Source organism: Leucopleurus acutus (assembly GCF_964270905.1).
Source record: "Leucopleurus acutus genome assembly, chromosome: 13".
NCBI classification, from domain to species: domain Eukaryota; kingdom Metazoa; phylum Chordata; class Mammalia; order Artiodactyla; family Delphinidae; genus Leucopleurus; species Leucopleurus acutus.
Window position 1 is genome coordinate 8,546,862 of NC_139155.1, and position 22,951 is coordinate 8,569,812.

At 35.6% G+C, this 22,951-nt stretch overlaps 1 protein-coding gene across 1 annotated transcript in view; it reads right to left on the bottom strand.

Annotated features, from left to right (window-relative positions):
• Positions 1 to 22,951, bottom strand: part of DOK6 (docking protein 6) — a gene marked incomplete at its 3' end in the record, with an annotated part of 404,645 nt that overhangs the window by 255,657 nt on the left and 126,037 nt on the right. The window contains exon 2 of the mRNA XM_082852683.1: positions 12,007 to 12,114. Coding sequence (XP_082708809.1) covers positions 12,007 to 12,114 — 108 coding nt within the window. The remainder of the gene's footprint in view (positions 1 to 12,006; positions 12,115 to 22,951) is intronic.

Consider the following 22,951-nt stretch of genomic DNA (forward strand, 5'->3'; position numbering starts at 1 on the left):
ATCTAAATCCATTAGATAAATGTAACAATGCTTCAGAAATCATGGAAATAATGTCATAACAAAATTGTGCTGTTGAATATTCTTTCTCAAATTTACTATCTGATTTACCACGGAAAATGGCTTGTTTGAAATTACAAGTTACTTTATCATGCAAATTGGTCTCAAAATTTTTCTAACGTTGGTATGAATTATGTCTCTGGTTTCAAAGATGTAAAATCTGAGGCTGAAATGACTTGCACAACCATAACTGTTTTAAGTTTCACATTGTCTTACATGAAGCTGTCATCTCACTTTCTGAGCTATGATATTATTTGCATTTTACAGACAGGAAAGTGAGAGAAAGACATTGTTTAAAGCATACTATGTCTTCCTGATGTAGCACCACTGCAGAGGATTGCCTCCTACACACACAAGCGAGTAGTTTTAAAAAGTGAATAAAGACAATAATTTTCCTAACATAAATCATATTGCTGCACACTCTAAGTCAAGCCCAGATTAATCATACAGATATTTTCTAAGAGTCTGATTCCATATTTCTCAGCGAACAGATATCTGTCATAGAGCAATAGGTTATAAACAAGTCCTGATTGCTGAGTGATTGCTTTTCCATGGCTTTCTTAAGCCACACAGAATGATTCTTATTGGAGATATCTTAGATGTTGCAAAATTTCAATTGACCTTGACTCAAGTATTACAAACACCAAGTCTAACTCTGGGAGTTCCCTATTATTTTGAGATCACAGCTCCATAAATCCCCTCCACCCAAAGGTCTTAACCCATGGTCTCTCCTGCTGATCTCTGAGAGCTGTCCATTCACAGCCCATCCATCTCTGTCAGTGAAGGTGCATCCAGCCTTGGGCATTTCTCCCCTTCATCTTATCCTTCATAAAACCAACTTTTTGTATTCCATTTCTATGAGTCTTCCCTGAGTGACTAGCACTAGTGCTCAGATATTATGAGACAATTAACAAATGATCATGGATTAACTGTGACTGTCACAAGAACCAACGTGTGTGTCCATAGGAGCTTCTGTTCAAGAAACTGAAACGTCTTCAAACTAAGAGATTACAGCTAGATGAATGAATGAATAAATAAGATGCCTCAACCCAAATAAATGATTATCACTCTGGGGACTTCTGGTGGGTATTTCAGGAGAAACCAAGCCTATGCTCACTCTTCACATCGCGCCAAGTGTGTGCTCATCCAAGCATGTAGCCATTTCTTCAGGGAATCAAAATGAAAATGTTCAAGATACCACACTGCACACATGTGCTGTTTCTACACTTACTGATGCTTTTGCTTCTAGCTTTAAGGACATGCTATGTTTATAGGTGGCTGTTTTTCATAAGGACGCCTTCATCTTTTCCAAAATTCTCTCAGATGTTTACTTTACATATAGATAAATATGACAACTCCAAATAGGAGTAAAACAGAATAAAACAATGTTTTTAATGTCAGGTTATAGGGAATTTAGAAATAATATTGGTCTCAATATGGCCATTGCTTTTCTGGCATCGAGTAGAATGGGAACTTCACATAGCACTATCTTCATTCATCCTTCTAAGGGATTTTATTTATATTTTCCTCACTACAGAAAGCACTCATATTTACTTTATTAAAATTTCTATAAACTGTTTCTTTTTCATCTGCTTTGAAAATTAAGGAAAATTTATTAGCTGATTCTATGTAAATTGCTTTAGTTCAGTTTTCATTGAGGATAAATGTGTTTTGAATATCTGTTATGACAATTATATATAGCTACATTTTCAACCCTAATGCATTTTTAATAACTTCCTTCAGCAGCTAGTGATTTGAATTTCAAATTTCTTTCTACCGAGAAGTAAAAAAAAAGTATATACCATTTTATAGCAGTTTCATATAAAAAAACTGATTTATGCAGCAAGATCTCTCTCACAGTAAACATATCAAATGTCTAAATGAGATCAGTAATACTCATAAGCTTTATAATATGTACGTTTCAGCTAGAGTATAGCATTAAAGTTGGTAAAAAAAAATTGTATCCTTAGATTATTTTGCAGAAGTCCTTCACTTAGGTTGGAAACATTTTGTTCATTTGATTAATTGCTATTGAGCACTACAGCAGATTTTAGGGCATATCAAAATAACCGACTAATCAGAAGTTTAAAGTGTTTAAACGTTAACAAATAGGACAATTTGGGAAATCCATAATGGTCTACTTCTTTAAGCCATCTTGAAAATGAAGTGTTTTTTTTCCAATTCTGAAGATCCAATATTTGGACTGAGCATTAATTGTTCAAGGGAAAACAAAGATTTTAAATATGTCAGCCTTTTTCATAAAGAGATCTTTCTTTATTGACCTGATCATCAGAGGGAACTATGGGAAATTTAGAGCTTTGCCATGTTCACATCTGAAAAAAAGGATTCATAATTCTATAAATGGAAAAAGCCATGGGAAGTGATAGTTCAGTCTTTGATTTTGAAGAAGCGAAAGTATATTTCAGGATAAAAATGTCATGAACATCTGTGATTGTTTTTATTGCCTTGATGGCTGGTTGTCCAGGCCTTGGACAAATTAACCCCATCTGACCCCTGGGGTGGCCTTCTGGACACTAGCTACACCCACCCGCCCTGTCACAGGGAGGGGCAGCCCCAGAGCAGAGCAGGACTCACACAGTCTCCAAAGTTCTGTCTTCTCTCTTCTTAAAACTCTTTGTAAATGTCAGTATTTTTAATAACTTTATGGTAAAATTAACAATTATCTCTTTAGAATTATTACATTTTTCAGCTAGGAGTATATTTAAAGAGTCTTGATAATTACTATACATTTTATAAATTTTACTGGTTAGGATTTTCATGTTTATTCTACTAGCATTTCCTCATTTAAATGGGACTTTTCATAATTTTCTATCATTCCTTGAATTAGCTGGTGTTTTTTTCAGTCAAGTATCAACTTTTTGATTTGTAACTCTCAATAAATTTATAATTGAAATACCTGTGAAATATCTTGGATGTCACCATAAGGCTGGAACTAAGGTCAGTGTCTTTTATAGAAGACGGTTTCATTTTACACTGATCAGGCTTTGACTGAAAAGTGTTGACATACATCCACCCTCACATTAATTCTGTTCAGTAGATTTCCTGGGCAGTTTCACTACAAACTGGCTGTACTTCTAATTGTTTAATGAAATATATATGTGAATATACCATACATAAATACTTCAAAGTCTAACATGCCAAGAATCACCTTTTTTTCACCCAGTCTCGACGAACAGCACGACCATTCATCCCTCACCCAGTCCTGAAAAGATATCGTCTTATTCCTCTCTCTTCCATTTCACTGATATCCAATCAGTTACTAAGTCTTCTTAATTCTACTGACTGTACCTAGAAAATATCACCCAAATCTGTCTCCTCTCCATTCACTTTACCCTTCTCCATTTAGGACCCTGTTGTCTATTACGGGGAAGTGAAAATAATGATACTATAATATTTAATTATATTGTTTTCCTGTATATAGTCTATTATCCCATTCATTTGATGTGATGTCACGCAAATTATTTTTTTCTGAATACGTATTTGAAGATATGAAACACCATTTAAAACACTTCACAACTGCTCTATTGCTTACAGGATAAAGGTTAAACTCATGAGGAAGGTATTTATGACCCTTCACTTGCCTCACCCACTTCCTTTGTGCTTATTTTCCACCACTACAGCCCTCCTTTCAGAGTTTGCCAACACTAGATTCCTCAAATTTTCTTCAACTCACCATGCAGTGTAGCTTCAGTACTTGTAAACACCCTTTTTCTTCCTCATAGAATGCATCCCTCTCCATTATTTTGTTTTGTCAAAACAGAGTAATCTTAAGAAGCCCTTTGGAAAGTCCTGATTTCCAAAGGTACACGTGTTCCCTTTTACTTTTATTACTGCACTTCATCATACTTCATTGTAGTTAGCTATTTATAACCTAGCTTTCTTGTATCGTAAGATCTTAAAACAATAATGATAATAACTCTTAACATTTTTTGACTGCTCTAGACAGTCTTTAAAGAGTTCACATGTAGTATCTTATTTACACCTCTTGGAGGAGTAGGGCAATTACTGTCACTATTGGAAAAATAAGAAGAGTATCTCATCTCTTCATCTTCTGAGCCTCAGTGTCTATCTAGTCACTAGGTATCACAGTTTCACAAAACTATATATTATATTATATTATTAAAATAGTCTTTTCTCTGTTTTCTTGGATTGGGTTTGACAGTCGGTTCCCAATATTCAGGGTGGGGCTCTTTTCCTTTGTAGCACAGCAGAAGTTACTCTCAGTGGCAAGATGCACCTGTATGTTACTTGTGGCACCCAGTGAAAGCAAATATTTACATGGAAAGTTTTTCCTTTAATTTGAGCAACATCAGAGTTGCCCAATGGTAATATAATTTTGGTGGCTAGGGAGAACTTTATCATGTGTGAGTGATAAAGCGTGGCAGTATTGAATAATAGAAGAGATGATAAAAGAGAATTTGAATAATGCTAGCTGTACATTCTAAGAAAATAAAGAAGCAAAAATCAGTGTCATAGAGCTAGTTAAGAAGAAAAGTAGTGAGGCTGACACAAATATTTTGGTCTGAATGCCAAAGAGACATTTCAATTTTAACATATACAAAGTAAAAGCATGTGATTTTTTTTTTACCCAGAGCCTGTAATAAGACAGCCAGTGAAGCATTAGGCAAAACTTGCTAAAATAGTATCAAAATAAGAGAAGAAACCATTTACATATTTTCTTGAAAACAACCGTTAAGATTTCTTATTACTGATGAATCATGACCAAATTATTCTCCTTAACAGAATTGGTCTAACTTCATGGTTTTAATTCACAATCACTGAGGAAAAAAATAAGATAAAATTCCTGAAAGGAAATTTAAATCACTAGGAAACAAAATTAGCCTCCCAACTGCTGGGAATAATAAGTTGTAATAATAAAAACCTTGAATCTCCAAAACATGAGAAAAGTAAATTTTAGCTGTCACACACACTGAATCTAGTTATTAAAGTGCTTTAGGAAGTTTCAAGTTACAGTCGGTGATATCTGTTTAGTTATTTATTAAAAGATGAACTATTCCTATTCTCACTGCACTGCACAGGATCTTTCATGACTTAATTTTCACAGACTGGAGAGAGAGCTTACACACATAAAGTGTGTATGTTTTGAAAGCATTAGTCATAGTTTTCTAACATTAATTTTTATTTAACCTACTTATATCTGCAGTCATTCTTTTCCTTCTTTTTTGTTAAAATGAATGCTCTCTGGTTCTGTTAAAAGACCAAACCCTATTATACACAAGAACCTTTTAATCAGCACAGTTTCTGTCTACTAGATTGTTCCCTTTGGCATATAGGTGCGTTACAATACATGTCGTATTTAAAAAACATATCTGCTCTATATATTGGCTCAATTTTACAGTGAAACGTCTTGAAAAAAACTGCCTGAGTAGCTATTCGTTCCTTACCCCTCAATCTCGTGTAAGCTACTCCAGGTGAAATAAGTCCCCACGTTTCACTGAAATAGCTCTTGGCAAAGCCACCGAAGACCTCCATGTTGCCAGCCCAATGGTCCCTTTTCTGTCACCTTTCTCAGTCTCTCAAACTAGACACAGATGACCATTTGTTCACATTTTTTAGCACAGTTTTCTCTTAGTTTCCGATGGTTTACCCTTAGTGTTATTTTTCTCATCTTACTGCCTGCTGTTCTCAGATTTCTGTTCTGGCTCCTCCAGCTCTGCTAATCCTCTAAGTGTTGGAGTGTTATCTCCTTTTTCTTCATTCGTTCCCAAGGACATTTTATCCAGTGCTACAGAATAAAGTGCTATCAATATGCCAATGACAGTCAGATAAATAACTTTATCAGTGACATTTCCCCCACCCCAGCTCACATTTGTTTATCTAATTGACTACTTGACATTTTAGTTTGAATGCTTAATAGACATTTCAAATTTAACATATGCTAAGTGAAACCTTGTGATTTTTACTCAAAGTCTGCTCTTCCGTCTTTCCCATCTTCATGAACTGCGCCATCCTTATCTCTGTTGCTCAAGTCCATGAGTCTTACCTTTCACTTACACTCAACATTTAATCCATAGGTACATCCTGTCCGTTTTCACAAACTATATCCAAAATGTGTCCTTTGACCTCCAACTTCAATATTAACACATTCGTTGGAGTTACCACCATATCTAGGCTAGACAAATAACGCCTAACATTTTCTAAACTAACCATACACCAAGTAAGTAGTTATGTGCTTAGCTATAAATTTTCCTTTGTTAATAACAACTAATTATATTTAATCTCGTTGTATGTCTACAGTACCATTCATTCCTTACAACAGCTCTCTGTGGTAGGCACTATTAAAATCTTAATCTGTCAGAGGAGAAAAATTAGGTACATAGAGGTTAAATAACTTATGCAATTTCACACAGCTGTTAAATATGGAAGCTGGATTCCAGAGCCTACACTCTTACCCACTGTGTAATGTGGTTAAGATTCTTTTTCATTCCAACTTTATTACTGCCATGTCATTGACCCATAACATTGTGTAAATTTAAGGTGTACAACATAATGTTTGGATACACATATATTGTGAAATGATTACCACAATAAGGTTAGTTAACATCTCCATCACCATTGGTCAAAGGGTAAGATGCATAAGTTCTGAGGAGCTAATGTACAGCATGGTGATTACAGTTAACAGTGCTGTATTATATACTTGAAAGTTGCTAAGAGAGTAGACTGTAAATGTCACCACACAGACCCAAAAGGGGTTAAGATTCTTGATCTTTCTCAACAGTCTGTTTTCCAGGATGATCTTTTCCCTTGTTAAATTTATTGAAGAATGATTTATACAGAGTAAGTTACCGCCATTTAAAATGAACAACTGAATGAATTTTGACCATTGCATGTACCTTTTAAACCACCACCACAATAAGAATAAAGAGCGTTTCCATTGTCCCCTAAACGCCTTAGGTCCTTTTGCAGGCCAACCTTCCGTCTATTCCTCCCTCAAAATAGGCAACCAAGGGGCTTCCCTGGTGGCGCAGTGGTTGAAAGTCTGCCTGCCAATGCAGGGGACACGGGTTCATGCCCTGGTCCGGGAGGATCCCACATGCCGCGGAGCGGCTGGGCCCGTGAGCCATGGCCACTGAGCCTGTGCGTCCGGAGCCTGTGCTCCACAACGGGAGAGGCCACAGCAGTAAGAAGCCCCCACGTACCGCAAAAAAAAAAAAAAAAAAAAAAAAGGCAAACAAGGATATGATTTTTTTTCTATAAATAAGAATTTTTTTACTACAAATACAAGGGTGAAATTTTGCAATATGTATTATTTTGGGTCTTCTGTCTTTCAGTCAGCATTATGATTCTGAGATTCATCTGTTATTATGTGTATCAGTAGGTCTTTCCTTTCATTCAGTGGTTTTCCATTGACGGATGTACCACAATTAGTTTATTCATTCTCCTGTTTGGGTTGTTTCCACTTGTAGGCTATTTTGAATAACGCTACTATGAACATTTTCGTACATATATTTATTTGGACATGGCTATTCATTTGCGAGGAAGGGGAGTAAATTTCTAGAAGTGGAATGGCTGGACAGATGTATGTTTACTCTTTTAAAGAAGCTGCCAACTGTTTTACAAAGTGCTTATAAAATTTTACGTGTCCATCAGCAATGTATGAGTTCTACAACTCTGGTTAGTTTCAATCTTTCTAGTTTTAGCCATTCTAATGGATGGACAGTGTTACTTTGAATTTAAATCTTGCAGATCACTGGTGATATTGAGCATCTTTTCATGTTCTTGTTTGCTGTTCATATATCTTATTTTGGAAAATATCTGTTCACATCTTTTGTTCAACCTAAAATACTTTTGTTCAACCTAAAAATATCCTATTATTGAGTTCTAAGAATTCTTTAAGTATTCTGGATATGTGTTTCTGGTCAGAGAAATGTTTGCATGTATTTTCCCAGACTTAGCTGCCTTTTTATTTTGTTAGCTAGATCACTTGAAGAGAAAAAGTTTTAAATTTCAATATAGCTCAATTTACCAATTTTTTCTTATGGCTTATACTTTTTGTGTGCTGAGAAATATTTGCTTATTACAAAGTGGAAAAGGTTTTCTTCTATACTTACTACGGGGAGTTTTATAGTTTTGGCATTTAAATTTAGACCAATGATCTGCTCTGAGTTTATTATGTGTATAATGTGACGTAAGATCAATGTTCATTTATTTACATAGAGACATCTAGTTGTTCTAGCACCATTAGTTGGAGAAAGTTTCTTTTCCTATTGACTTGTCTTCATACCTTTGTCAAAATGCAACTGACCATATATGTATCAGTTCATTTCTGACCTCTCTATTCCCTTCCATTGATCTATATAAATATCCTTTTGCTAAAATCATAATATCATGATTTCTGTCACTTTATAGTAAGTCTTGAAATCTTATAAATTTCCAACTTTGTTCTTCTTTATTAAAATTGCATTGGTTAATATAGGTTATGCAAATATCCATATAGAATTAGTTTGTCAATACCTACAAGAAAATATTCCTGGAATTTTGATAAGAATTATGTTACATATCGATTTAGGAAGAATTGACATCCTAACAATATTGAATTGGTATCAATCTAAGAATATTATATTTCTTGCCATTTATTTGGGTCCTCTTTAATTCAGCTGTTTTCCATAGTTTTCAGTGTAGAGATTGCACATGTGCTTTATAATTATTTGTTGGCACTATTGTAAATTGAGTTTTTTTAAAAAATTAATTTATCAAGTGTTAACTGCTACTATTTAAAATGCAAATGATCATAAAATGTCATTCACTAAATTCATTCATTAGTTCTGGTATTTGTTTTGAAGACGATCATGCATTTTCAACAAACGATTATGTCATTGAGCATAGAAAGAGTTTTCTTTTTCTTTTCTGTAGGTATTTGTTAGATGCTTTTTTTCTGATTAAGGAAGTTCATTCTGTCCTTGATGTTGTGAGAGTTTTAAATCATAAATGGATGTTGAATTTTGTCTTTATATGCATACAGAACTGTCTTTCTGTATACATTTAAAGGATCCCATGATATATTTTCTCTTTATTTCTACATTATTACATTGGTCGATTTTCAAATGTTAAAACAACCTTGCATTTCTATAGTAAATCTTACCTGATCATATGTTATCATTTTAACATATTGTTGAATTAGATTTCCTAATATTTTGTTTAAATGTTCTGATTTGTAGGGATACTGATCAGTCACTTTCCCCTAGTGTCTTTGTCTAGTTTTGGTTTTCAGATAATATCAGTCTGATAAAGTGAGTTGGAAAGGGTTTCCTCCTTTTTATATTTTCCTTAAGTATTTATGTGGATTAATTTTTTCCCTTTAAATATGTTGTAATATTAACAAGTGAAATGATATGGACCTGAAGTTTTCTTGGTGGGAAAGTTGTGAACTATAAGTTCAAAGTTTTTATTAGGTCTTCAGCTATTGAATAAGACTGGGTAGTTTGTATCTTTCAAGGAGTTTGTCTATTTCCTTTAAGCTGTCAAGTAGAATTTGTAGTGATAACCCTTCTACTCTTACCAGCCTTTGATTTTTCTTATTATTTTTTTTCCTGATAAATTCGGTTAAGAGTTTATCAAGTGAGTGATTTTTTTTTTGTAAAAGAAACAGCTATTGACTTTACAAAATTTCCTGACTGCTATTTTGGTTTCTGTTTCATTGATATTTTCTCCTGCATTTATTGTTTCTTTCTAATGTAAGAACTCATAGCTATGCATTTCCCTATACTCACCGGTATAGCTCTATTCCACACATGCTGATATTTGTGTTTTTATTATCTTTGAGTTTAGAATACATGCTAATAGCCTCTGTGACTACTACATTGCCTTGGAATTATTACCCCTTAGACTATGTTAATTACCAAACATTTAGCATTTACTAGATAACACTGATTTCTAATTTAAATAATTTATGGTCAGAGAACACACTCTTTATGACCTCAACCCTTTTCAATTTATTAAGACTTGTTCATATTGAATCAAAATTATCTGCATATGTGTTTCTTTTCCTCTGGAATACAAGCTCTTTCAGGGCAAGGACTGTGCCTCATACATCTCCTCGTGCCCCCCAGTGCATCGTGTAAAGCAGACAGCTTATATTTATCTTTGTCTAAATTATTAACCCTTATAGGTGGTTATAATACTGCTTATAATGTTGCCATTTTGCAAGTAGAAGATGGCTGAATCATGAGTACATGGACTCTAGGTGCGCTGGCTAGAGAGCGTCCAGCCAGGGTACAGCACTGACCAGCAGGCAGGCGTTATGACCAGGAATCCACAGAATATATACTATGCTCAGTCTTCCAAAATTTTACTCAAAAACTAAACGTTACAGACTTACATTTCACGACCTGGCAGTTTGTCATTAAGTCAGGCTTAAAATTATTGCCATGGTCATCATCATCATACAAAATATCAATATGACTTCAGGCTGCAAATAATTTTTCATATAGTAAGAACCTGCATCACTGTGTTGGTTGTTGTTTGATACTCTATCTTAAATAGTCTTCAAAAGAGACATGTAATATTACAATTTTTAAAATCCATGTCCTCATGAGAAAACCAAACTCCTATGAGCTTGTAAGTGGCTGGGCAGGAACTTGAACTTGGATTCTCTATTAGTAAATCTATATTAAAATACAGAATACCTCATAGAGAGTTAAAGAAATTCACATTTAAGCCTTATGATATAGGTTCAAATCTAATACAAAAGATTGCTAGTTATTTGTATAATAGGATTGGTTAGCACATTACTGCTGAATAATCTATTTTTAATAGACTTTAATTTTTAGAGCAGTTTTATGTTCACAGCAATATTGAGCACAAAGTACAGAGCCTTCCCTTATGCAACCTGCCCTCACAAATACACAGCCTCCCCCATTATCAATATCCCCACCAGATGGTACATTTGTTATAACTCATGAATCTACTTTGATACAACATAATCACCCAAAGTCCATATTTTACAGTAAGGTTCACTCTTGGTGTTGTACATTCTATGGCTTTGGACAGATTTATAATGACATACATCCACCATTATAGTATCATAAAGGGTAGTTTCACTGTCCTAAAAATCCTCAGTCCTATGCCTATTTATCCCTCCCACCCCCCTCATCCCTGGCAAGCACTCTATTTTTAATAAAAGAAGAAATTAGCACTATACCTCACATAAAATAAATTCCACAGACTAATTACATTATTCAGGGTAACTTACTCTATGTTACCACCAGTGAGGAATTACAGTCTTTCCTGAGCTTATGTAGGCATTCTATCAAAAAAGCAATGCTGTTTCACAATTCTGCATTCTGATCATGAATCCTCCACATTGCTATCAAATACTTAACTCTTTTTTGACATTATCACCAGAGATAACTTTCAGCAGCACATTTAGCATCATTCTAGGGCAATTTCTTACATACTTTTAATTCTTAGGAAATTGCTATTTCGTTCATAGGATTTATGTCACATCTGTACACATCAGCATACATGATGATCATTCTTGTTATGCTGTAAAGAGCAAATGCTTTGTACATTAACAGTGTCATTAACACTGCTAACACCAGTCTCAAAAGTTTTATCTCCAAAACATTGCCCACGCTTTAAATCAAAGTAAAAAATGAACAATTAACCTGGAAAGAGGGAAAATGCCTACTCAGCACCTTGGGAAATGATCTGGTTGAGTTATGAGTCATCTCATTTTGCAAAGTAGCAATAAAAATGACTCTTTCATTTTGCAGAGGTACCACTGGCATTTATAGCAGATGATTAAAATAAAGGAGAAAAACAACTTTTGCATTTTATCAGTGCAGGGACATTTTATCCTGGCCATGCATTTTTGCCTCTGCAGATTTCATCTATCAAAAGAAATGTCTCCACAGTTGTTGCCAAGGGTACAGTTATTCCCCAGAGATTCCAAAGACCGTGACTTACCTTATGAAAGTTTCTGAAATATGCTGCCTTTTCATCTGGAAATTTTTCTAGCCTTCTGGGTCCTTTACTAGACGCCTTCTTAAAAACCAACCAGCAACGTCTGAAAATCTGAAAGTAAATAAAGGAATCCCATTATGTCTTTTGTACGTGAGTTTAGTAGCATCAGGGATTTATCTATTCAACTAATCCAGGGGGAATAAATTGTTTTACATGCACTTATCTTACAGAGAGAAAAAAACTGGGAATTCAGAGGCATGTTATTCTTTAAAATTATAGCAAATTTTAAAAACAATATTAAATATAAACATAAATTTTATATGAAAAGATTTCATGCTATGAGATTTTCAGTGCACTGGCTTCAATCCTCCTTAATCTAACTAAATCATCTGGGTATCAACACCATATAAAGGATTTATTCTCACCATCCTGGTGACAAACAATTCTGTTTTCCATGATAATGAAGTAAAAATTTACTAAGATTAAGCACTTTCATAATGTTCAATATTCTTTGGAAAAACATCACATTTAAAAATTAACTTACAGTGTTCATTATAAAACATGCTCATATACTCCTTTAGAAAATGAAACAGATATCTTTTTATAATGGACACATCTGTCACGCCCTTCTATGCTTTTATAGCACCTACTATTTACTAAACACTTACTATGTGTAATAAATTTTAAAATTTATAGACACATTTAATCCTCATACCTACTATATGAGCTAGGTTGTCTTCATTTTAGGATAAAAATAGTAAGACAGTAAGAGTGTCAGGATTTGAACACACATCTGTCTGAACACACATCTCTTCAGCTTTGTTTAAAAAAAAAGTAGGGCTATATATTACACAAACACAGGCCCTTCTTTCTGGACTCTTCCTGATTTTACAGGAATAATTTATGTTGGCTCTTACAATGTCACCTGATGCCCACCTTAAAACCCTCCATCCACAGGTATGTTTAAGTCAAATCAATAAAATGAGACTTTTTTCAATAACTAAAGAGGTCTAGAAATGCAAATTTAATATTTCAAACTTTTATAGAAATGCACATTTTTGCTGGAGTTTACATTCTCTATAGCCAGAAACTAAGATCACTGTATTTCTATTTCTTTTTTTTATTTTTTAAATGTATTTATTTATTTTTAAACATCTTTATTGGAGTATAATTGCTTTACAATGTGTGTTAGTTTCTGCTTCATAAAAAAATGAATCAGCTATACATATACATACATCCCCATATCTCTTCCCTCATGGGTCACCCTCCCACCCTCCTTATCCCACCCCTCTAGGTGGTCACAAAGCACCAAGCTGATCTCCCTGTGCTATGCAGCTGCTTCCCACTAGCTATCTATTTTACATTTGGTAGTGTATATATGTCCATGCCACTCTGTCACTTCGTCCCAGCTTACCCTTCCCCCTCCCCGTGTCAAGTCCATTCTCTATGTCTGCGTCTTTATTCCTGTCCTACCCCTAGGTCCTTCAGAACCTTTTTTTTTTTTTTAGATTCCATATATATGTGTTAGCGTACGGTATTTATTTTTCTCTTTCTGACTTACTTCACTCTGTACGACAGTCTCTAGGTCCATCCACCTCACTACAAATAACTCAATTTCATTTCTTTATATGGCTGAGTAATATTCCATTGTATATATGTGCCACATCTTCTTTATCCATTCATCTGTCGATGGACACTTAGGTGGCTTCCATGAACTACCTACTGTAAATACAGCTGCAATGAACATTGCGGTACATGACTCTTTTTGAATTATGCTTTTCTCAGGCTATATGCCCAGTAGTGGGATTGCTGGGTCATATGGTACTTCTATTTGTAGTTTTTTAAGGAACCTCCATACTGTTCTCCATAGTGGCTGTATCAATTTACATTCCCACCAACAGTGCAAGGGGGTTCCCTTTACTCCACCCCCTCTCCAGCATTTATTGTTTGTAGATTTTTTGATGATGGCCATTCTGACGGTTGTGAGGTGATACCTCATTGTGTTTTTCACTTGCAATTCTCTAACGATTAGTGATGTTGAGCATCCTTTCATGTGTTTGTTGGCAATCTGTATATCTTCTTTGGAGAAATGTCTGTTTAGGTCTTCTGCCCATTTTTGGATTGGGTTGTTTGTTTTTTTGATATTGAGCTGCATGAGCTGCTTGTAAATTTTGGAGATTAATCCTTGGTTAGTTGGTTTATTTGCAAATATGTTCTCCCATTCTGAGGGTTGTCTTTTCATCTTGTTTATGGTTTCCTTTGCTGTGCAAAAGGTTTAAGTTTCATTAGGTCCCATTTGTTTATTTTTGTTTTAATTTCCATTTCTCTAAGTGGTGGCTCTAAAAGGATCTTGCTGTGATTTATGTCATGGAGTGTTCTGCCTATGTTTTCCTCTAAGAGTTTTAAAGTTTTACATTTAGGTCTTTAATCCATTTTGAGGTTATTTTTGTGTATGGTGTTACAGAGTGTTCTAATTTCATTATTTTACATGTAGCTGTCCAATTTTCCCAGCACCACTTATTGAAGAGGCTGTCTTTTCTCCATTGTATATTCTTGCCTCCTTTGTCACAGATTAGTTGACCATAGGTGCGTGGGTTTATCTCTGCGTTTTGGGTTGTCGTGTTTACATTGTCATTTGTTTCTAGGTATTTTTTTATTTCCTCTTTGATTTCTTCAGTGATCTCTTGGTTATTTAGTACTGTATTGTTTAGCCTCCATATGTTTGTAATTTTTACAGATTTTTTCCTGTAATTGATATCTAGTCTCATAGCATTGTGGTTGAAAAAGATACTTGATATGATTTCAGTTTTCTCAAATTTACCAAGATTGATTTGTGATCCAAGATATGATCTATCCTGGAGAATGTTCCAAGAGCACTTAAGAAAGTGTATTCTGTTGTTTTTGGATGGAATGTCCTATAAATATCAATTAAGTCCATCTTATTTAATGTATCATTTAAAGCTTGTGTTTCTATATTTTCATTTTGGATGATCTGTCCATTGTGAAAGTGGGGTGATAAAGTCCCCTACTATGATTGTGTTACTGTCAATTTCCCCCTTTATGGTTGTTAGCATTTGGCTTATGTATGGAGGTGCTCCTATGTTGGGTCCATAAATATTTACAATTGTCGTATCTTCTTCTTGGATTGATCCCTTGATCATTAGGTAGTGTCCTTCTTTGTCTCTTGTAATAATCTTTATTTTAAAGTCTATTTTGTCTGATATGTGAATTGCTACTCCAGCTTTCTTTTGATTTCCATTTGCATGGAATATTGTTTTCCATCCTCTCACTTTCAGCCTGTATGTGTCCCTAGGTCTGAAGTGGGTCTCTTGTAGACAGCATATATATGGGTCTTGTTTTTGTATCCATTCAGCCAGTTTATGTTTTTTGGTTGGAGCATTTAATCCATTTACGTTTAAGGTAATTATCAATATGTATGTTCCTATTACCATTTTCTTAATTGTTTTGGGTTTGTTTTTGTAGGTCTTTTCCTTCTTTTGTGTTTCTTGCCTAGAGAAGTTCCTTTAGCATTGCTGTAAAGTTGGTTTGGTGGTGTTGAATTCTCTTAGCTTTTGCTTGTCTGTAAAGGTTTTAATTTCTCTGTAGAATCTGAATGAGATCCTTGCTGGGTAGAGTAATCTTGGTTGTAGGCTTTTCCCTTTCATCACTTTAAATATGTCCTGCCACTCCCTTCTGGCTTGCAGAGTTTCTGCTGAAAGATCAGCTGCTTACCTTATGGAGATTCCCTTGTGTGTTATTTGTTGTTGTTCCTTTGCTGCTTTCAATATTTTTTCTTTGTATTTAATTTTTGATAGTTTGATTAATATGTGTCTTGGCATGTTTCTCCTTGGATTTATCTTGTATGGGACTCTGTGCTTCCTGGACTTGATTGACTATTTCCTTTCCCATATTAGGGAAGTTATCAACTATAATCTCTTCAAATATTTTCTCAGTCCCTTTCTTTTTCTCTTCTTCTTTTGGGACCCCTATATTTCGAATGTTGGCACATTTAATTTTGTACAAGAGGTCTCTGAGACTGTCCTCGATTCTTTTCATTCTTTTTTCTTTATTCTGCTCTGTGGTAATTATTTCCACTATTTTATCTTCCAGGTCACTTATCCATTCTTCTGCCTTAGTTATTCTGCTATTGATTCCTTCTAGAGAAGTTTAAATTTCATTTATTGTGTTGTTCATCATTGTTTGTTTGCTCTTTAGTTCTTCTAGGTCCTTGTTAAACGTTTCTTATATTTTCTGCATTCTATTTCCAAGATTTTGGATCATCTTTACTATCATTACTCTGAATTCTTTTTCAGGTAGACTGCCTATTTCCTCTTCATTTGTTTGGTCTGGTGGGTTTTTATCTTGCTCCTTCATCTGCTTTGTGTTTCTCTGTCTTCTCATTTCGCTAAACTTACTGTGTTTGGAGTCTCCTTTTTGCAGGCCTCAGGTTTGTAGTTCCCATTGTTTTTGGTGTCTGCCCCCAGTGGCTAAGGTTGGTTCACTGGGTTGTGTAAGCTTCCTGGTGGAGGGGACTGGTGCCTGTGTTCTGGTGGATGAGCCTGGATCTTGTCTTTGTGGTGGGCAGGACCACATCCGGTAGTGTGTTTTGGTGTGTCTGTGACCCTATTATGATTTTAGGCAGCCTCTCTGCTAATGGGTAGGGTTATATTCCTGTCTTGCTAGTTGTTTGGCAGGGGGTGTCCAGTATTGAAGCTTGCTGGTCGTTGAGTGGAGGTGGCTCTTAGAGTTGAGATGGAGATCTCTGGGAGAGCTTTCACCATTTGATATTTCATGGAGCCGGGAGGTCTCTTGTGGACCAATGTCCTGAACTCCGCTCTCCCACCTCAGAGGCACTCGCCTGACACCCAGCTAGAGCACCAAGGCCCTGTCAGCCACACGGCTCAGAAGAAAAGGGAGAAAAAAGAAAAATAAAATAAAGTTATTAAAATAAAAAGTAAAAAAATTATTGAAAATTTTAAAAAAATAGATAGTAATAAAAAAGAGAAAGAAAGAAGACAGCAACCAAACCAAAAACCAAATCCAACAATGATAACAAGCACTAAAAACTACCCTAAAAAATAAAAATAATAAAGGACAGACAGAACCCCAGGAGAAATGGTAAAAGCAAAGCTATACAGACAAAATCACACAAAGTCCACTGCCTCAATTTTGGGATGATTCGTTGTCTATTCCTGTATTCCACAGATGCAGGTACATCAAGTTGATTGTGGAGCTTTAATCTGCGGCTCCTGAGGCTGCTGCGAGAGATGTCCCTTCCTCTTCTTTGTTCTCACAGCTCCTGGGGTTCAGCTTTGGATTTAGCCCCGCCTCTGCATGTAGGTCGCTGAGGGCATCTGTTCTTCGCTCTTTGGGGAAGTCTGAGGTTGTCTGACAGCATTCAGTAGGTGTTCTGTAGGAGTTGTTCCACGTGTAGATGTATTTCTGATGTATTTGTGGGGAGGAAGGTGATCTCCACGTCTTACTCCTCCGCTATCTTGAAGGTCTCTCTTCTGTTCTATTTCTTTAATTATACTGTAAAGTTTATTTACACTGTTTTTTTAACTAATATAGGCCAGATACTATAATTCCTCTGGAGTGTGCACTGTCTATTATTCACTAGAAGACAGTGTTTCTCCTGTTCAAAGGCACTCAGAACAATCACAGGAAGACCTCTCATCATAAAAGCAGAATAAACAGAATAACAGTACAATCACACAATTTCATATTACTCTTGCTACCTTTCCTAGCTCCATACTGGTAGCTTTGAAAAGCACATGAAGGACAGCCCTGAGCTTTCAGCACACGTGGATATACCTCTCTTTCTCTACCCAGGTGGAGACCCATCTCCTCTGTCACAGGATTTCTAACCACAGCCCAGGACATAAGGAGTTATGACTACTCCTTCAGATCTCCTGGTGTTCTCTCCACACACTTGTGTTCCACACACTGTGTTCTAGTTAGTTATTTATTTTTTGACCCCTTACTGATCTCTACCCTCAAGGTAAAACAACCTAAAAAAGGTAGTATAAATATTGATAATAATATGATAGCAGCATATGGTTCGTTGGATTCCTCACCCCCAATGTGATGGTATTTGGAGATGGGGCTTTGGGAGGTAATTAGGGTTAGATGAAGTCATGAGGGTGGGGCCCTCAGGATGGAATTAGTGTCCTTATAAGAAAAGACAGCAGAGAGCCTGCCTTCTCTCCATGCTCTCACAGAAAAAGAGGTCATGTGGACATGCAGTGAGATGCTGGTCATCTGCAAGCTGGGAAGAGGGCTCTCGCCAGAACCTGACTTGATCTTGGACTTCTAACCCCCAGAACTGTGAGAAAATAAATGTCTGTTTTTCAAGCCACCCAGCCTATGGCATTGTGTTATGGCAGCCCACGCTAAGAAAGATACTTTTTTAGATTTTGTTTTTATTAGTGGAGTAGTGGTATTAACCGTAATATTGTGGAAGTGAAAAATAGTTACATGAATCTGAGTAGAAATGTGAGAGATCCAAGGCAGATAAATAAACATATCATTTGCAAAGTATACAGATTATTAATATTTATCTCCTGATTATTTTAGTGGATTTGGAATTCTAGTTGAGGTAGGAAGACCCTCTTTGAATGCATTTGAGACCAAAAATCCTGGTAATACAGTTTCTGTTCTTTCCTACAGAAGAATACTTTTCCTTGTACCCTGTGTACTTTATTGCTCAGGAACCATGGTGATATTCAATGAAGCCTTGTAATATTCATGGAAATCAACAAACATACTCCCTGACTGCAATGTCTCAGCTTGTGTGACAACATTATTTTTAACTAAATAGTGAGATAAACATGAGTCAGAAAGCAAAAGTGTTTCCATTTAGGCACTTGATATTGCTATAGAATAAACCTGATAGTGGATAATGAGGAAAAATAGACTTGGTATTTACGATAGCATCTTATCTCTTTGCTATTACATTAACAGAGGCAACCACATATAGATAAAACTGGTTGTTAAAGACCTGATGTAACAGACTGTTTACCAAGCCAAGGCCCTTAAGTTATTATTTTCTTGTTCTGGGATAATTTTAGATTTATAAACACTGGCAAAAATGGTGCAGAGATTTCCCAAAAAGATTTTACCCAGCTTCTCCTAATATTAACATCCTAAATAACCATGATACATTTTTCAAAACTAAGACTTAACATTAGTAAAATACTATTATCTAAACTACAGATTCTATTCAGAAGTCACCAGTTTTTCACACCAATGTCCTCTTCTGTTTTGGGATCCAATCCAGGTCACCACGGTGCATTCAGTGGTCCTGTCTCCTAATCTCCTCTGATCTTTGACAGTTTCTCAGCCTTTTTTGCTTTTCATGACCTTGACAGTTTTGAAGACTACTGGCCAAGTATTTTGCACAAAGTTCCTCAATTTCTGTTTCAATTAAATTATTTTTGATATTTCAAAAGCCTAATGAAATCTCATAATACACTTATTAAAACAAAATAATTTATTGAGAAAAATAGTATGAATTATCATGACTGTGGACTAGTTATATTTTGATGTCTAGTTGAATTTTTTAACTTACTTATTTAATAAATGCAGAGTTTTGTTTTCCACCTTGCTTTTTTTTTTTTCAAAATAGTTTGCTTTGTGATGGTAGTAAAAAGGGACCTGGTGCAGAGAATTTGGAAGTGTCTTTCTCTGTCAATGTGAAGTCAAATTCAGCATGAGTCAGCAGTCTGAAAGCAACCTTCGTACCAGAAGCATACAGTTAATAGGAGCACGAGGAAATCACCTCCCTGTTACTCTTTTTCAAGTGGGATTTTAATAGTGTTAGTCTGCTTTAGGCCCTGGAACTGATGCCTTATATGAGTATGTTGGAGAATTCTGGAGATGAGCAGCAAAAATGACCGCTTGAGACCAGGAAATCACTCCTTTGAGAAGAAAAAATAAAGGAATAGGTTTTATTTTGCTTATAAATGAAAAATACAAATTTTTCGAGTGACTGAAAGAGAACCACACCAATTAAATTAGGTATTTTTAATTAGGTATTTTTACTAATTTAATTTAAATTAGGTATTTTTACTTTTGTTCCAAGAGACAGGACATAAATCAGTGCCCTTCTTTAGCAGTGTGTGGGAGGACAGGGTGCAGTCTCTTCAGACACTGCTTGGCTCTTCAAGGGCATCTGAAGATGCAGGGACCATTTAGCTAGTTAGCAACAGAACTTATAGGTTGCAGGAAGATTCACCTTCTCCCGAGTCCTGTCCCTTCTCGGATGACATGCCTGCCTGTCCCATCACTGTTCAAGATGCTGCTTCACTCTCTCCTGAGGAAGTAACTGATTTCACCTTCTCATTCAAAGTTATCTCCTAAACATGCCAGTTGTCTCACCAAACAGGCTCCTGGGTACCCTTCAGATTTTCCTTCGAGAAAATTCCACATTGTTGCCAGGACTACAGAAATCCCCAGGATGCACAGCTGCTCCACACCTCAGTTTTACACTGCATTAGCCAGCCAGATCGATTGCCATAATTAAATACCCTCTTGATTCCCTTCCATCTGATGAAAACCTTTTACCTCATAGCAATCCCTTTTCTTCAGTGTTTTCTCCTTTTCAAGGAGATTTTACACAAAGGGCATCCTTTTTCCATTTAAGACTCACTGCGATGTAGATGGTTTGATTTCTTTGCTTTAGTTCATAGCCATAATGACGTTATTTATCCAGCATCCATTCCCAAGATTTAACTTAACCAAAAGTCGGATTTCATGGGCCTGTTCCATCATAAGATGTTGACCTAATGAACTTTGTTCATGTACGATTTTGGTTAAAAACTTGGGAGAATTTTTAATTATAGGAGTTGTCAAACCTGAGGATCCATTGCACTAAAAGGAGTCACACAAACTTCGTTTCCAGAGATTTTAAAGAATATAGAAGACAGTGGCATATCTGGAGCATCTTATGTTTGTGTTCCCTTCTTTTTCTTTAAAGATTTTTTTTTTAATGTGGACCATTTTTAAAGTCTTTATTGAATTTGTTACAATATTGCTTCTGTTTTATGTTTTGGGTTTTTGGCCGTGAGGCATGTGGGATCTTAGCTCCCCGACCAAGGATCAAACCCACACTCCCTGCATTGGAAGGTGAAGTCTTAACCACTGGACCACCAGGGAAGTCCCTGTGTTCCCTTCTGAAAGCAAGATACTGTATAAATGATAACTTGGGGTATAGGATTCAATTATTTATAACTGTATATAAGATGAACATATCAAGACAACAAATAATAAACACATAAGCAAAGACCATTCAGGAATGGTTATTGCAGGCTTATGCTATGAGTAAATTCAATTACTTAGTCCTGAGTCTTTCTCCTCTCACAAATTGTGTATGGTACTATTGAAAGACACTCTGTGTTTGTGTAAAAAGTGGTTAATACAGAGGATTAAGCTTCATGCACTGATGAATTTGGCTTTAGCTATCTTTTTCAATATAGATATGAACTTTCAACACTGGCTTATATTTAATTGCTGTCAAATATATACCGATACCAGAATCACTCTTATCTATTCCATTTGTTCAAAAAATATTTGAGAGCTCTTTGTTCTGTGGATACAGTTGTAAAAAAATGCAGATAAAAATAATAACAACAACAAAAAGCACACAAACTTTCTGTCCGTGTGGAAACAAAGTTCCTGCCTCTTGGAACATCCATTTCAATTGGGTAGACAGATGATGGCAAATAAATAAGTGTATTTGTAAATTGTATTTTTTTCAATGGTGTTAAGTGCTATGGAGGGATGGTGAGGGAAGGCTCACCCAGCAGCCTACATTTCAGTATTAGAGGAAGTGAGAGAATGAGTGGTACAGACATCTGGGGAAAGAGTGCTTCAGTAAGACAAAATTGCAAGAGCAAATGCCCTGTTGAGGGAGCCTGCGTGAACTATTATTCCAAGAACTGCAAGGAGGCCAGTGTGGAGGGCAGTGAACCACAGTAAGGGTGGTGAGAGATAAGAGAAGAAAGATATGGGAGAACCAGGTCAGGAACAATCTTGACTTTAAGATTTCAATCAGATTCATCAACTCTTTCTCTAAGTTATGGTAGATGTCCTTAAGTAAACTGAAGTCTCAGAAAATTTAGGATTACAGATTAAACAAAAGTCGCAAATGAAATGAAATTTTAAAAATAGTGGTATAGGGTCAGGAATATTGGGTATTTCAGGTTGATTTCTTTTAAATGCTTAGATTTTTCAAGGCACATGTCATCTCTAAACTGTAAGACTTGCAGCTGTCAATTGCAATGTCTACAGTCCTGTGGCTTCTGTATGCCCAGGAGTAGACTACTATAATCAAATATATCCACTACGGGTCCTCCTTTGTACACACCTGCAACTCTGGATATAGTTCACAGCATGCTGAGTTCCCTGACATAAATGCAGTGGCTCTCTGATAAATGTAAAACCCAAAGGGTTTTTCTCCACCTGTGAATTGATTAGAAATACTTAAGAATACAAGAGCAATGAAAAGAGATGAGCCAGAGGCAACTTTAAAGGTGTTATAAGGGGCACCAAGCAGCCCCCATTGTAAACAGGCAAAGAGTATATTTCTGGGGATGGAGGATGTAAATACATTTTCTTAAATATCCACAAGTCTAAATACATTTATTTTTACCTGTAACTTAATTTAGCAAAAAACTAACTAGTATCTCAAAAAATATAAGAAATCTAATCACTAATTCAAGGATTGTTTTTACTTCATTGTTTTAAAAATACTTCTACTGGCCATTTCTGTTTTAGGTTATATAATCTGCAACTGAAAAAGCAGAGGTCATTAAGGATGAAACGGAAAAAAATAAAAGGATGAAATGGAGTAGAGGCAGGCTATCATTTTATGTGTATATGGCTATCCATTTATATTTATATATAAATGCATTTGTCCTTATATCTATTTGACTTTTAAATTTCAGTT